We start from the raw sequence: 17,057 nt of genomic DNA, 5'->3' as shown, positions 1-17,057 counted from the left end.
CTATGGTACTGTACTCTATGGTACTGTACTGTACTCTATGGTACTGTACTCTGTGGTACTGTACTGTACTCTATGGTACTGTACTCTATGGTACTGTACTGTACATTCTAAATGTATTGTCATTCATATTTCACCAGTTTGGAGTCTTGCTTGGACGAGCCAGTTGAGTTGAGAAGTGTTCATGAAGTCATCAAGTATGGAGCCTCGTCTCTGCCAGGTTGGTACAGAGTATAGACTGTCTAACAGTACAGAGTATAGACTGTCTAACAGTACAGAGTATAGACTGTCTAACAGTACAGAGTATAGACTGTATACAGAGTATAGACTGTATAACAGTACAGAGTATAGACTGTCTAACAGTAAAGAGTATAGACTGTATACAGAGTATAGACTGTCTAACAGTACAGAGTATAGACTGTCTAACAGTACAGAGTATAGACTGTATACAGTACAGAGTATAGACTGTATACAGAGTATAGACTGTATAACAGTACAGAGTATAGACTGTATCAGAGTATAGACTGTATAACAGTACAGAGTATAGACTGTATCAGAGTATAGACTGTATACAGAGTATAGACTGTCTAACAGTACAGAGTATAGACTGTATCAGAGTATAGACTGTATCAGAGTATAGACTGTATCAGAGTATAGACTGTATAACAGTACAGAGTATAGACTGTATCAGAGTATAGACTGTATCAGAGTATAGACTGTATAACAGTACAGAGTATAGACTGTATCAGAGTATAGACTGTCTAACAGTACAGAGTATAGACTGTCTAACAGTACAGAGTATAGACTGTATACAGAGTATAGACTGTATAACAGTACAGAGTATAGACTGTCTAACAGTACAGAGTATAGACTGTATAACAGTACAGAGTATAGACTGTATCAGAGTATAGACTGTATCAGAGTATAGACTGTATACAGAGTATAGACTGTCTAACAGTACAGAGTATAGACTGTATCAGAGTATAGACTGTATACAGAGTATAGACTGTATAACAGTACAGAGTATAGACTGTATCAGAGTATAGACTGTATAACAGTACAGAGTATAGACTGTATAACAGTACAGAGTATAGACTGTATAACAGTACAGAGTATAGACTGTATCAGAGTATAGACTGTATACAGAGTATAGACTGTATACAGAGTATAGACTGTCTAACAGTACAGAGTATAGACTGTATCAGAGTATAGACTGTATCAGAGTATAGACTGTATAACAGTACAGAGTATAGACTGTATCAGAGTATAGACTGTCTAACAGTACAGAGTATAGACTGTATAACAGTACAGAGTATAGACTGTATAACAGTACAGAGTATAGACTGTATCAGAGTATAGACTGTATAACAGTACAGAGTATAGACTGTATAACAGTACAGAGTATAGACTGTATACAGAGTATAGACTGTATCAGAGTATAGACTGTATAACAGTACAGAGTATAGATTGTATACAGTACAGAGTATAGACTGTATCAGAGTATAGACTGTATAACAGTACAGAGTATAGACTGTATCAGAGTATAGACTGTATAACAGTACAGAGTATAGACTGTATCAGAGTATAGACTATATCAGAGTATAGACTGTATCAGAGTATAGACTGTATAACAGTACAGAGTATAGACTGTATACAGAGTATAGACTGTATAACAGTACAGAGTATAGACTGTATACAGTACAGAGTATAGACTGTCTAACAGTACAGAGTATAGACTGTATAACAGTACAGAGTATAGACTGTATCAGAGTATAGACTGTATCAGAGTATAGACTGTATAACAGTACAGAGTATAGACTGTATCAGAGTATAGACTGTATCAGAGTATAGACTGTATCAGAGTATAGACTGTATACAGAGTATAGACTGTATAACAGTATAGACTGTATAGACTGTATCAGAGTATAGACTGTATCAGAGTATAGACTGTATACAGAGTATAGACTGTATAACAGTAGAGAGTATAGACTGTATCAGAGTATAGACTGTATCAGAGTACAGAGTATAGACTGTATAACAGTACAGAGTATAGACTGTATAACAGTACAGAGTATAGACTGTATAACAGTACAGAGTATAGACTGTCTAACAGTACAGAGTATAGACTGTATAACAGTACAGAGTGCAGACTGTATACAGAGTATAGACTGTATCAGAGTATAGACTGTATACAGAGTATAGACTGTATAACAGTAGAGAGTATAGACTGTATCAGAGTATAGACTGTATAACAGTACAGAGTATAGACTGTATCAGAGTATAGACTGTATACAGAGTATAGACTGTATAACAGTAGAGAGTATAGACTGTATCAGAGTATAGACTGTATCAGAGTACAGAGTATAGACTGTATAACAGTACAGAGTATAGACTGTATCAGAGTACAGACTGTCTAACAGTACAGAGTGCAGACTGTATAACAGTACAGAGTATAGACTGTATAACAGTACAGAGTATAGACTGTATAACAGTACAGAGTATAGACTGTATCAGAGTATAGACTGTATAACAGTACAGAGTATAGACTGTATCAGAGTATAGACTGTATAACAGTACAGAGTATAGACTGTATCAGAGTACAGACTGTCTAACAGTACAGAGTGCAGACTGTATAACAGTACAGAGTATAGACTGTATAACAGTACAGAGTATAGACTGTATCAGAGTATAGACTGTATAACAGTACAGAGTATAGACTGTATACAGAGTATAGACTGTATATCAGAGTATAGACTGTATCAGAGTATAGACTGTATATCAGAGTATAGACTATATCAGAGTATAGACTGTATCAGAGTATAGACTGTATAACAGTACAGAGTATAGACTGTATATCAGAGTATAGACTGTCTAACAGTACAGAGTATAGACTGTATAACAGTAGAGAGTATAGACTGTATCAGAGTATAGACTGTATAACAGTACAGAGTATAGACTGTATCAGAGTACAGACTGTCTAACAGTACAGAGTGCAGACTGTATCAGAGTATAGAGTATAGACTGTAGTACAGAGTATAGACTGTATAACAGAGTATAGACTGTATCAAGTATAGAGTATAGACTGTATAACAGTACAGAGTATAGACTGTATCAGAGTATAGACTGTATCAGAGTATAGACTGTATCAGAGTATAGACTGTATCAGAGTATAGACTGTATAACAGTAGAGAGTATAGACTGTATAACAGTACAGAGTATAGACTGTATAACAGTAGAGAGTATAGACTGTATAACAGTACAGAGTATAGACTGTATCAGAATATAGACTGTATCAGAGTATAGACTGTATCAGAGTATAGACTGTATCAGAGTATAGACTGTATAACAGTACAGAGTATAGACTGTATCAGAGTATAGACTGTATCAGAGTATAGACTGTATACAGAGAATAGACTGTATCAGAGTATAGACTGTATCAGAGTATAGACTGTATCAGAGTATAGACTGTATCAGAGTATAGACTGTATCAGAGTATAGACTGTATAACAGTACAGAGTATAGACTGTATCAGAGTATAGACTGTATCAGAGTATAGACTGTATACAGAGTATAGACTGTATAACAGTAGAGAGTATAGACTGTATCAGAGTATAGACTGTATAACAGTACAGAGTATAGACTGTATCAGAGTACAGACTGTCTAACAGTACAGAGTGCAGACTGTATAACAGTACAGAGTATAGACTGTATCAGAGTATAGACTGTATAACAGTACAGAGTATAGACTGTTTCAGAGTATAGACTGTATACAGAGTATAGACTGTATCAGAGTATAGACTGTATAACAGTACAGAGTATAGACTGTATAGACTGTACAGAGTATAGACTGTATACAGAGTATAGACTGTATAACAGAGTATAGACTGTATCAGAGTATAGACTGTATCAGAGTATAGACTGTATAACAGTACAGAGTATAGACTGTATCAGAGTATAGACTATATCAGAGTATAGACTGTATCAGAGTATAGACTGTATAACAGTACAGAGTATAGACTGTATACAGAGTATAGACTGTATACAGTACAGAGTATAGACTGTATACAGTACAGAGTATAGACTGTCTAACAGTACAGAGTATAGACTGTATACAGAGTATAGACTGTATCAGAGTATAGACTGTCTAACAGTACAGAGTATAGACTGTATATCAGAGTGCAGACTGTATCAGAGTATAGACTGTATCAGAGTATAGACTGTATAACAGTACAGAGTATAGACTGTATCAGAGTATAGACTGTATCAGAGTATAGACTGTATCAGAGTATAGACTGTATACAGAGTATAGACTGTATAACAGTAGAGAGTATAGACTGTATCAGAGTATAGACTGTATCAGAGTATAGACTGTATACAGAGTATAGACTGTATAACAGTACAGAGTATAGACTGTATCAGAGTATAGACTGTATCAGAGTACAGAGTATAGACTGTATAACAGTACAGAGTATAGACTGTATAACAGTACAGAGTATAGACTGTCTAACAGTACAGAGTATAGACTGTATAACAGTACAGAGTATAGACTGTATCAGAGTATAGACTGTATCAGAGTATAGACTGTATACAGAGTATAGACTGTATAACAGTACAGAGTATAGACTGTATCAGAGTATAGACTGTATCAGAGTACAGAGTATAGACTGTATCAGAGTATAGACTGTATACAGAGTATAGACTGTATAACAGTACAGAGTATAGACTGTATCAGAGTATAGACTGTATCACAGTACAGAGTATAGACTGTATAACAGTACAGAGTATAGACTGTATCAGAGTACAGACTGTCTAACAGTACAGATAGACTGTATAACAGTACAGAGTATAGACTGTATAACAGTACAGAGTATAGACTGTATAACATTACAGAGTATAGACTGTATCAGAGTATAGACTGTATAACAGTACAGAGTATAGACTGTATCAGAGATAGACTGTATAACAGTACAGAGTATAGACTGTATCAGAGTACAGACTGTCTAACAGTACAGAGTAGACTGTATAACAGTACAGAGTATAGACTGTATAACAGTACAGAGTATAGACTGTATCAGAGTATAGACTGTATAACAGTACAGAGTATAGACTGTATACAGAGTATAGACTGTATATCAGAGTATAGACTGTATCAGAGTATAGACTGTACAGAGTATAGACTGTATCAGAGTATAGACTGTATCAGAGTATAGACTGTATAACAGTACAGAGTATAGACTGTATATCAGAGTATAGACTGTATAACAGTACAGAGTATAGACTGTATAACAGTAGAGAGTATAGACTGTATCAGAGTATAGACTGTATAACAGTACAGAGTATAGACTGTATCAGAGTACAGACTGTCTAACAGTACAGAGTGCAGACTGTATCAGAGTATAGAGTATAGACTGTATAACAGTACAGAGTATAGACTGTATCAGAGTATAGACTGTATCAGAGTATAGAGTATAGACTGTATAACAGTACAGAGTATAGACTGTATCAGAGTATAGACTGTATCAGAGTATAGACTGTATCAGAGTATAGACTGTATCAGAGTATAGACTGTATAACAGAGTATAGACTGTATATACAGAGTATAGACTGTATAACACAGAGTATAGACTGTATATACAGAGTATAGACTGTATCAGAGTATAGACTGTATCAGAGTATAGACTGTATCAGAGTATAGACTGTATCAGAGTATAGACTGTATAACAGTACAGAGTATAGACTGTATAGACTGTATCAGAGTATAGACTGTATACACAGTACAGAGTATAGACTGTATCAGAGTATAGACTGTATCAGAGTATAGACTGTATCAGAGTATAGACTGTATAACAGTACAGAGTATAGACTGTATCAGAGTATAGACTGTATCAGAGTATAGACTGTATACAGAGTATAGACTGTATAACAGTACAGAGTATAGACTGTATCAGAGTATAGACTGTATAACAGTACAGAGTATAGACTGTATCAGAGTATAGACTGTATCAGAGTATAGACTGTATCAGAGTATAGACTGTATCAGAGTACAGAGTATAGACTGTATCAGAGTATAGACTGTATCAGAGTATAGACTGTATAACAGTACAGAGTATAGACTGTATCAGAGTATAGACTGTATCAGAGTATAGACTGTATAACAGTACAGAGTATAGACTGTATCAGAGTATAGACTGTATAACAGTACAGAGTATAGACTGTATAACAGTACAGAGTATAGACTGTATAACAGTACAGAGTATAGACTGTATAACAGTACAGAGTATAGACTGTATCAGAGTATAGACTGTATAACAGTACAGAGTATAGACTGTATCAGAGTATAGACTGTATAACAGTACAGAGTATAGACTGTATCAGAGTATAGACTGTCTAACAGTACAGAGTATAGACTGTATAACAGTACAGAGTATAGACTGTATCAGAGTATAGACTGTATAACAGTACAGAGTATAGACTGTATCAGAGTATAGACTGTATCAGAGTATAGACTGTATCAGAGTATAGACTGTATAACAGTACAGAGTATAGACTGTATAGACTGTACAGAGTATAGACTGTATACAGAGTATAGACTGTATAACAGTACAGAGTATAGACTGTATCAGAGTATATACTGTACAGAGTATAGACTGTATAACAGTACAGAGTATAGACTGTATCAGAGTATAGACTGTATACAGAGTATAGACTGTATAACAGTACAGAGTATAGACTGTATAACAGTACATAGTATAGACTGTATAACAGTACAGAGTATAGACTGTATAACAGTACATAATATAGACTGTATAACAGTACAGAGTATAGACTGTATCAGAGTATAGACTGTATACAGAGTATAGACTGTATACAGAGTATAGACTGTATAACAGTACAGAGTATAGACTGTATAACAGTACAGAGTATAGACTGTCTAACAGTACAGAGTATAGACTGTATATCAGAGTGCAGACTGTATATCAGAGTATAGACTGTATAACAGTACAGAGTATAGACTGTATACAGAGTATAGACTGTATAACAGTACAGAGTATAGACTGTATACAGAGTATAGACTGTATCAGAGTATAGACTGTATAACAGTACAGAGTATAGACTGTATCAGAGTATAGACTGTATACAGAGTATAGACTGTATAACAGTACAGAGTATAGACTGTATAACAGAGTATAGACTGTATACAGTACAGAGTATAGACTGTATCAGAGTATAGACTGTATAACAGTACAGAGTATAGACTGTATCAGAGTATAGACTGTATCAGAGTATAGACTGTATAACAGTACAGAGTATAGACTGTATCAGAGTATAGACTGTATACAGAGTATAGACTGTATAACAGTACAGAGTATAGACTGTATAACAGTACAGAGTATAGACTGTATAACAGAGTATAGACTGTATAACAGTACAGAGTATAGACTGTATACAGAGTATAGACTGTATAACAGTACAGAGTATAGACTGTATAACAGTACAGAGTATAGACTGTATAACAGTACAGAGTATAGACTGTATAACAGTATAGAGTATAGACTGTATACAGTACAGAGTATAGACTGTATACAGAGTATAGACTGTATAACAGTACAGAGTATAGACTGTATAACAGTACAGAGTATAGACTGTATAACAGTACAGAGTATAGACTGTATCAGAGTATAGACTGTATAACAGTACAGAGTATAGACTGTATACAGAGTATAGACTGTATCAGAGTATAGACTGTATAACAGTACAGAGTATAGACTGTATACAGTACAGAGTATAGACTGTATACAGAGTATAGACTGTATAACAGTACAGAGTATAGACTGTATAACAGTACAGAGTATAGACTGTATAACAGTACAGAGTATAGACTGTATAACAGTACAGAGTATAGACTGTATACAGAGTATAGACTGTATAACAGTACAGAGTATAGACTGTATAACAGTACAGAGTATAGACTGTATAACAGTATAGAGTATAGACTGTATCAGATTATAGACTGTATCAGAGTATAGACTGTATACAGTACAGAGTATAGACTGTATACAGAGTATAGACTGTATAACAGTACAGAGTATAGACTGTATAACAGTACAGAGTATAGACTGTATAACAGTATAGAGTATAGACTGTATACAGTACAGAGTATAGACTGTATAACAGTACAGAGTATAGACTGTATAACAGAGTATAGACTGTATACAGTACAGAGTATAGACTGTATAACAGTACAGAGTATAGACTGTATACAGAGTATAGACTGTATAACAGTACAGAGTATAGACTGTGTAACAGAGTATAGACTGTATCAGAGTATAGAGTATAGACTGTATAACAGTACAGAGTATAGACTGTGTAACAGAGTATAGACTGTATCAGAGTATAGAGTATAGACTGTATAACAGTACAGAGTATAGACTGTATACAGAGTATAGACTGTATAACAGTACAGAGTATAGACTGTATAACAGTACAGAGTATAGACTGTATAACAGAGTATAGACTGTATACAGTACAGAGTATAGACTGTATAACAGTACAGAGTATAGACTGTATAACAGTACAGAGTATAGACTGTATAACAGTACAGAGTATAGACTGTATCAGAGTATAGACTGTATAACAGTACAGAGTATAGACTGTATACAGAGTATAGACTGTATAACAGTACAGAGTATAGACTGTATAACAGTACAGAGTATAGACTGTATAACAGTACAGAGTATAGACTGTACAGTACAGAGTATAGACTGTATAACAGTACAGAGTATAGACTGTATAACAGTACAGAGTATAGACTGTATAACAGTACAGAGTATAGACTGTATAACAGTACAGAGTATAGACTGTATAACAGTACAGAGTATAGACTGTATAACAGTACAGAGTATAGACTGTATCAGAGTACAGAGTATAGACTGTATCAGAGTATAGACTGTATAACAGTACAGAGTATAGACTGTATACAGAGTATAGACTGTATCAGAGTATAGACTGTATAACAGTACAGAGTATAGACTGTATAACAGTACAGAGTATAGACTGTATACAGAGTATAGACTGTATAACAGTACAGAGTATAGACTGTATCACAGTACAGAGTATAGACTGTATACAGAGTATAGACTGTATAACAGTACAGAGTATAGACTGTATCAGAGTATAGACTGTATCAGAGTATAGACTGTATACAGAGTATAGACTGTATAACAGTACAGAGTATAGACTGTATAACAGTACAGAGTATAGACTGTATAACAGAGTATAGACTGTATAACAGTACAGAGTATAGACTGTATAACAGTACAGAGTATAGACTGTATAACAGTACAGAGTATAGACTGTATACAGAGTATAGACTGTATACAGTACAGAGTATAGACTGTATCAGAGTATAGACTGTCTAACAGTACAGAGTATAGACTGTATAACAGTACAGAGTATAGACTGTATACAGAGTATAGACTGTATCAGAGTATAGACTGTATAACAGTACAGAGTATAGACTGTATAACAGTACAGAGTATAGACTGTATAACAGTACAGAGTATAGACTATATCAGAGTATAGACTGTCTAACAGTACAGAGTATAGACTGTCTAACAGTACAGAGTGCAGACTGTATAACAGTACAGAGTATAGACTGTATCAGAGTATAGACTGTATCAGAGTATAGACTGTCTAACAGTACAGAGTATAGACTGTATCAGAGTATAGACTGTATAACAGTACAGAATATAGACTGTATCAGAGTATAGACTGTATCAGAGTATAGACTGTCTAACAGTACAGAGTATAGACTGTATAACAGTACAGAGTATAGACTGTATAACAGTACAGAGTATAGACTGTATACAGAGTATAGACTGTATAACAGTACATAATATAGACTGTCTAACAGCGCAGAGCCTCTGAGTTTCAGAAGGGTTTTCATCCTTAGGAAATGACAGGACAGTGGAATGATGAAATAGCTCTTTACACTCAGGTTATAGTGATACTGTCCCTGTTCGTTCTGCTCACACAGTTGTTTGGTTGCCAGGCCGACCTGAAGACACAGTAATCAACCGTATTCAGTGAAAACTCAAATGTTACCTAAAGCACAAAGAACGAACCAATCTGTGCCTTTCCCTTTACAGCTAAGCATTATGACCCGGATACCACCGAGCCAATCAGCTCCGGCCTTCAGTCCCTGGAGGAGCTGTTGTCGTGGAAACGCAGCGAGGCCAACCCCTTCAACGTGGCGACGGTGCCCCTGGCCAATCGGGAGCCTTCTCTGGCCAGCACGCCGCACCGGACTCTGGTGAGTCACGACATGATGGGCGGATACCTGGATGACAGGTAGGTTGACCTCTCACCTCTGAACTCTCACCTGTGAAACACTGAACTGCCACAAGTAGACTTTGTTTGCACACTCATGACTCTTCTACGATAGGCTGTTACTAAATTCTCACATAACAACGTACTCCTTGTGTTGGAAGTCCCTTTTTGGACTAAATTCCCTCTCACCTTTGACCCCTGACCTCTCCCCCTCAGGTTTCTGCAGGGAGCAGAGTCGGATGCCCCCTATGTGTTCTACCACTGGCAGTACATCGACGTGTTTAACTACTTCAGCCACAACACGGTGACCATCCCCCCTGCCGTCTGGACCAACGCTGCTCACCGACACGGAGTCATCGTCCTGGGTGAGACTCAACGGGGCCAAGTCCCAATAATCTCTCTTTCCTCCTGAACAAGTGTGTACTTGTTCACTACTCCCCACGAATGGGAAAACATTGGATTGGTATAGAGATGGGGGTAGAGAGGGGAGTTTTTTTTTATAACAGTCATTTCCTGTCAAATCCATGAAGGGAAGTGAACAAGTGCACACTTTGGGAGAAAACAGACATTATTGGGAGTCAATAATGCCCTTGTAGTTATATATCTTTTCACAGTACCGAGCCGAACCGAGCCGAACCCCAGCTGTAGGGTCTAAGTGGGCCTGGTAAATGTGTCGTGAAGCATGCTGAAATGTCAAAATATTCAAGTCATCACGGTTAGGTTCATTCTGGCCGGCCCAGCAGTGTGAAAGTGGTACAGTATTACAGTATGTAGTACATTATTGTACACTACTGGTTTCCACCAGTCTGTTTTCTGCCTTCACTCAGAGGAAGTGTTGTCTACCACTCAGAGGAAGTGTTGTCTACCACTCAGAGGAAGTGTTGTCTACCACTCAGAGGAAGTGTTGTCTACCACTCAGAGGAAGTGTTGTCTACCACTCAGAGGAAGTGTTGTCTACCACTCAGAGGAAGTGTTGTCTACACTCAGAGGAAGTGTTGTCTACACTCAGAGGAAGTGTTGTCTATCACTCAGAGGAAGTGTTGTCTCCCACTCAGAGGAAGTGTTGTCTCCCACTCAGAGGAAGTGTTGTCTACACTCAGAGGAAGTGTTGTCTACCACTCAGAGGAAGTGTTGTCTACACTCAGAGGAAGTGTTGTCTACACTCAGAGGAAGTGTTGTCTACACTCAGAGGAAATGTTGTCTACACTCAGAGGAAGTGTTGTCTACACTCAGAGGAAGTGTTGTCTACCACTCAGAGGAAGTGTTGTCTACACTCAGAGGAAGTGTTGTCTACCACTCAGAGGAAGTGTTGTCTACCACTCAGAGGAAGTGTTGTCTACACTCAGAGGAAGTGTTGTCTACACTCAGAGGAAGTGTTGTCTACACTCAGAGGAAGTGTTGTCTACACTCAGAGGAAGTGTTGTCTACACTCAGAGGAAGTGTTGTCTATCACTCAGAGGAAGTGTTGTCTATCACTCAGAGGAAGTGTTGTCTATCACTCAGAGGAAGTGTTGTCTCCCACTCAGAGGAAGTGTTGTCTCCCACTCAGAGGAAGTGTTGTCTACACTCAGAGGAAGTGTTGTCTACACTCAGAGGAAGTGTTGTCTACACTCAGAGGAAGTGTTGTCTACACTCAGAGGAAGTGTTGTCTACACTCAGAGGAAGTGTTGTCTACACTCAGAGGAAGTGTTGTCTACCACTCAGAGGAAGTGTTGTCTACCACTCAGAGGAAGTGTTGTCTACACTCAGAGGAAGTGTTGTCTATCACTCAGAGGAAGTGTTGTCTATCACTCAGAGGAAGTGTTGTCTACCACTCAGAGGAAGTGTTGTCTACCACTCAGAGGAAGTGTTGTCTACCACTCAGAGGAAGTGTTGTCTACCACTCAGAGGAAGTGTTGTCTACCACTCAGAGGAAGTGTTGTCTACCACTCAGAGGAAGTGTTGTCTATCACTCAGAGGAAGTGTTGTCTATCACTCAGAGGAAGTGTTGTCTACCACTCAGAGGAAGTGTTGTCTCCCACTCAGAGGAAGTGTTGTCTATCACTCAGAGGAAGTGTTGTCTACCACTCAGAGGAAGTGTTGTCTACCACTCAGAGGAAGTGTTGTCTACCACTCAGAGGAAGTGTTGTCTATCACTCAGAGGAAGTGTTGTCTACACTCAGAGGAAGTGTTGTCTCCCACTCAGAGGAAGTGTTGTCTACACTCAGAGGAAGTGTTGTCTACACTCAGAGGAAGTGTTGTCTACACTCAGAGGAAGTGTTGTCTACACTCAGAGGAAGTGTTGTCTACACTCAGAGGAAGTGTTATCTACCACTCAGAGGAAGTGTTGTCTACCACTCAGAGGAAGTGTTGTCTACCACTCAGAGGAAGTGTTGTCTACACTCCTACTGTGTTGGAGAGACGCTGCTCTACTTTCTCAGCCAGTCGAGAGGTTTAGTTTCACTTTTAAAACCTCTATTGTTTGTGACCTGTAGGCTTTAGTCTGTGGTTTTCACATGTATCACTGTGTACGTGACTGTGTGTGTCAGAGTGACTGTCTCACTGTGTACGTGACTGTGTGTGTGTCGGAGTGACTCTCTCACTGTGTACGTGACTGTGTGTGTCAGAGTGACTGTCTCACTGTGTACGTGACTGTGTGTGTCAGAGTGACTGTCTCACTGTGTATGTGACTGTGTGTGTGTCGGAGTGACTGTCTCACTGTGTACGTGACTGTGTGTGTGTGTCGGAGTGACTCTCTCACTGTGTATGTGACTGTGTGTGTGTGTCGGAGTGACTCTCTCACTGTGTACGTGACTGTGTGTGTGTCGGAGTGACTCACTGTGTATGTGACTGTGTGTGTGTGTCGGAGTGACTCTCTCACTGTGTACGTGACTGTGTGTGTCAGAGTGACTGTCTCACTGTGTATGTGACTGTGTGTGTGTGTCGGAGTGACTCTCTCACTGTGTACGTGACTGTGTGTGTCAGAGTGACTGTCTCACTGTGTACGTGACTGTGTGTGTGTCGGAGTGACTCTCTCACTGTGTACGTGACTGTGTGTGTGTGTCGGAGTGACTCTCTCACTGTGTATGTGACTGTGTGTGTGTGTCGGAGTGACTCTCTCACTGTGTACGTGACTGTGTGTGTGTCGGAGTGACTCACTGTGTATGTGACTGTGTGTGTGTGTCGGAGTGACTCTCTCACTGTGTACGTGACTGTGTGTGTCGGAGTGACTGTCTCACTGTGTACGTGACTGTGTGTGTGTGTCGGAGTGACTCTCTCACTGTGTACGTGACTGTGTGTGTCAGAGTGACTGTCTCACTGTGTACGTGACTGTGTGTGTGTGTCGGAGTGACTGTCTCACTGTGTATGTGACTGTGTGTGTCGGAGTGACTCTCTCACTGTGTACGTGACTGTGTGTGTCGGAGTGACTCTCTCACTGTGTACGTGACTGTGTGTGTCAGAGTGACTGTCTCACTGTGTACGTGACTGTGTGTGTCAGAGTGACTGTCTCACTGTGTATGTGACTGTGTGTGTGTGTCGGAGTGACTCTCTCACTGTGTACGTGACTGTGTGTGTGTGTCGGAGTGACTCTCTCACTGTGTATGTGACTGTGTGTGTGTGTCGGAGTGACTCTCTCACTGTGTACGTGACTGTGTGTGTGTCGGAGTGACTCTCACTGTGTATGTGACTGTGTGTGTGTGTCGGAGTGACTCTCTCACTGTGTACGTGACTGTGTGTGTCAGAGTGACTGTCTCACTGTGTACGTGACTGTGTGTGTGTGTCGGAGTGACTCTCTCACTGTGTACGTGACTGTGTGTGTGTGTCGGAGTGACTCTCTCACTGTGTACGTGACTGTGTGTGTGTGTCGGAATGACTCTCTCACTGTGTACGTGACTGTGTGTGTGTGTCGGAATGACTCTCTCACTGTGTACGTGACTGTGTGTGTGTGTCGGAGTGACTCTCTCACTGTGTACGTGACTGTGTGTGTCAGAGTGACTGTCTCACTGTGTACGTGACTGTGTGTGTGTCGGAGTGACTGTCTCACTCAGGTCATATACAGTGAGATGTACACAATAAGGGGTTGAACCTAACAGATGAAATTATAATAGTTTACACAATGTACATGAGAGAGAACACAAGCCTTCAATATCAAACAGATTATATTCTAAGTGTTGGATTCATTTCTGAAACGGTTGGGACATTTGCCTTCTTCAGTACTGATAGGGCTCACGTTGAGAATATAGGTGCCGATCTGACGGCCTCAAAGTCACACTGCTGATTGGTCTGTTTGAGTTCCACAGTGACTGATCGACGGCTGTGATTGGCTTGTTCTCCAGGCACCTTCATCACTGAGTGGACGGACGGGGGGAAGATGTGCGAGGTCTTCCTGAAAGAGGAGGAGTCTTACAGGGCCGTAGCTGACAGGCTGGTTCAGATAGCCCACTGTTACGGCTTCGATGGTTGGCTGATCAACATCGAGAACCCTCTCGGTGTGAGTTTTATAACTTTTAACAGTTTGTTATTCTGTACTAAACTTGTCTATTGCTGTGCGATAGAGACGTTGGTTTTCATTATGTTGTGGGTGCGTTGAAAAATGGCACTATATTCCCCCTCTATTCCCTATAACTAGTGCACTATATTCCCCCTCTATTCCCTATAAGTAGTGCCCTATATTCCCAATAACTAGTGCACTATATTACCCCTCTATTCCCTATAAGTAGTGCCCTATATTCCCCCTCTATTCCCTATAAGTAGTGTCCTATATTCCTCCTCCATTTCCTATAACTAGTGCACTATATTCCCCCTCTATTCCCTATAAGTAGTGCACTATATTCCCCCTCTATTCCCTATAACTAGTGCACTATATTCCCCCTCTATTCCCTATAACTAGTGCACTATATTCCCCCTCTATTCCCTATAAGTAGTGCCCTATATTCCTCCTCCATTTCCTATAACTAGTGCACTATATTCCCCCTCTATTCCCTATAAGTAGTGCACTATATTCCCCTACAGCCTCCCTGTTATCTGCTGTCCTACAGTATACTGACCTGTATTACTGTGCTGAACCCAGAACGTCAACAATGACACGTCTCCTTTAGGTCTACAGCCTCCCTGTTATCTGCTGTCCTACAGTATACTGACCTGCATTACTGTGCTGAACCCAGAACAATGACAAGTCTCCTTTAGGTCTACAGCCTCCCTGTTATCTGCTGTCCTACAGTATACTGACCTGCATTACTGTGCTGAACCCAGAACAATGACAAGTCTCCTTTAGGTCTACAGCCTCCCTGTTATCTGCTGTCCTACAGTATACTGACCTGCATTACTGTGCTGAACCCAGAACAATGACAAGTCTCCTTTAGGTCTACAGCCTCCCTGTTATCTGCTGTCCTACAGTATACTGACCTGCATTACTGTGCTGAACCCAGAACAATGACAAGTCTCCTTTAGGTCTACAGCCTCCCTGTTATCTGCTGTCCTACAGTATACTGACCTGCATTACTGTGCTGAACCCAGAACAATGACAAGTCTCCTTTAGGTCTACAGCCTCCCTGTTATCTGCTGTCCTACAGTATACTGACCTGTATTACTGTGCTGAACCCAGAACAATGACAAGTCTCCTTTAGGTCTACAGCCTCCCTGTTATCTGCTGTCCTACAGTATACTGACCTGCATTACTGTGCTGAACCCAGAACAATGACAAGTCTCCTTTAGGTCTACAGCCTCCCTGTTATCTGCTGTCCTACAGTATACTGACCTGTATTACTGTGCTGTGAACACGTTGGCCTGCCACGTACAACATGACAACAGTGCAGCCTTAATGGGCCCTGGTCTAAAGTAGTGGACTATGGAGACAGAGAGCCATTACTGGGTATGAACCTGTGGTACAACATGACAACAGTGCAGCCTTAATCTGCTGGTCTAAAGTAGTGGACTATGGGGACAGACTGGGCCATTTGGGAAACACGTTGGCCTGCCACGTACAACATGACAACAGTGCAGCCTTAATGGGCCCTGGTCTAAAGTAGTGGACTATGGAGACAGAGGGGGCCATTTGGGAAACACGTTGGCCTGCCACGTACAACATGACAACAGTGCAGCCTTAATGGGCCCTGGTCTAAAGTAGTGGACTATGGGGACAGAGGGGGCCATTTGGGAAACACGTTGGCCTGCCACGTACAACATGACAACAGTGCAGCCTTAATGGGCCCTGGTCTAAAGTAGTGGACTATGGGGACAGAGAGGGGCCATTTGGGAAGCACGTCGATGATTGATAACGTGTATGTTCCCTGCCCTCCGTCTCCTCTCGTGTAATTAGGAGACTGCTGTGAAGAACACTCCTCTGTTTCTACGTTATCTGACGGACCAGATGCACGAGAGAGTCCCTGGTAGTATGGTGTTGTGGTATGACTCTGTGCTGGAGAACGGACAGCTAAAATGGCAGAACGAACTCAACCCATCCAACAGGTAGGTGGACGGGGGAGAGGAGGTGAGGGAGGGAGTGGGGAGAGGAGGTGAGGGAGGGAGTGGGGAGAGGAGGTGAGGGAGGGAGTGGGGGAGGAGGTGAGGGAGGGAGGGGGAGGGAGGGAGGGAGGAGGGAGGGAGGGGGGGAGAGGAGGGGAGGGGGGGGGGGAGAGGAGCTGAGGGAGGGAGTGGGGAGAGGAGGTGAGGGAGGGGGAGGGGGAGGTGAGGGGAGAGGAGGGAGGGAGTGGGGGGGAGAGGGAGGTGAGGGAGGGGGAGAGGAGGTGAGA

At 40.5% G+C, this 17,057-nt stretch overlaps 1 protein-coding gene across 1 annotated transcript in view; it reads left to right on the top strand.

The window, feature by feature from the left end:
- Nucleotides 1-16,781, top strand: part of LOC124027090 (cytosolic endo-beta-N-acetylglucosaminidase-like) — a 34,077-nt gene extending 17,296 nt beyond the window's left edge. Inside the window, exons 3-7 of the mRNA XM_046339636.1 lie at nucleotides 138-217; nucleotides 10,146-10,347; nucleotides 10,543-10,691; nucleotides 14,643-14,797; nucleotides 16,625-16,781. Coding sequence (XP_046195592.1) covers nucleotides 138-217; nucleotides 10,146-10,347; nucleotides 10,543-10,691; nucleotides 14,643-14,797; nucleotides 16,625-16,777 — 739 coding nt within the window. The 3' untranslated portion in view covers nucleotides 16,778-16,781. The remainder of the gene's footprint in view (nucleotides 1-137; nucleotides 218-10,145; nucleotides 10,348-10,542; nucleotides 10,692-14,642; nucleotides 14,798-16,624) is intronic.
- Nucleotides 16,782-17,057: the final 276 nt, after the last annotated feature.

The sequence above is a fragment of the Oncorhynchus gorbuscha genome, unplaced genomic scaffold (assembly GCF_021184085.1).
Source record: "Oncorhynchus gorbuscha isolate QuinsamMale2020 ecotype Even-year unplaced genomic scaffold, OgorEven_v1.0 Un_scaffold_2952, whole genome shotgun sequence".
In the NCBI taxonomy this organism is placed as follows: Eukaryota; Metazoa; Chordata; class Actinopteri; order Salmoniformes; family Salmonidae; genus Oncorhynchus; species Oncorhynchus gorbuscha.
This window is presented reverse-complemented; position numbering and strand designations above follow the sequence as displayed.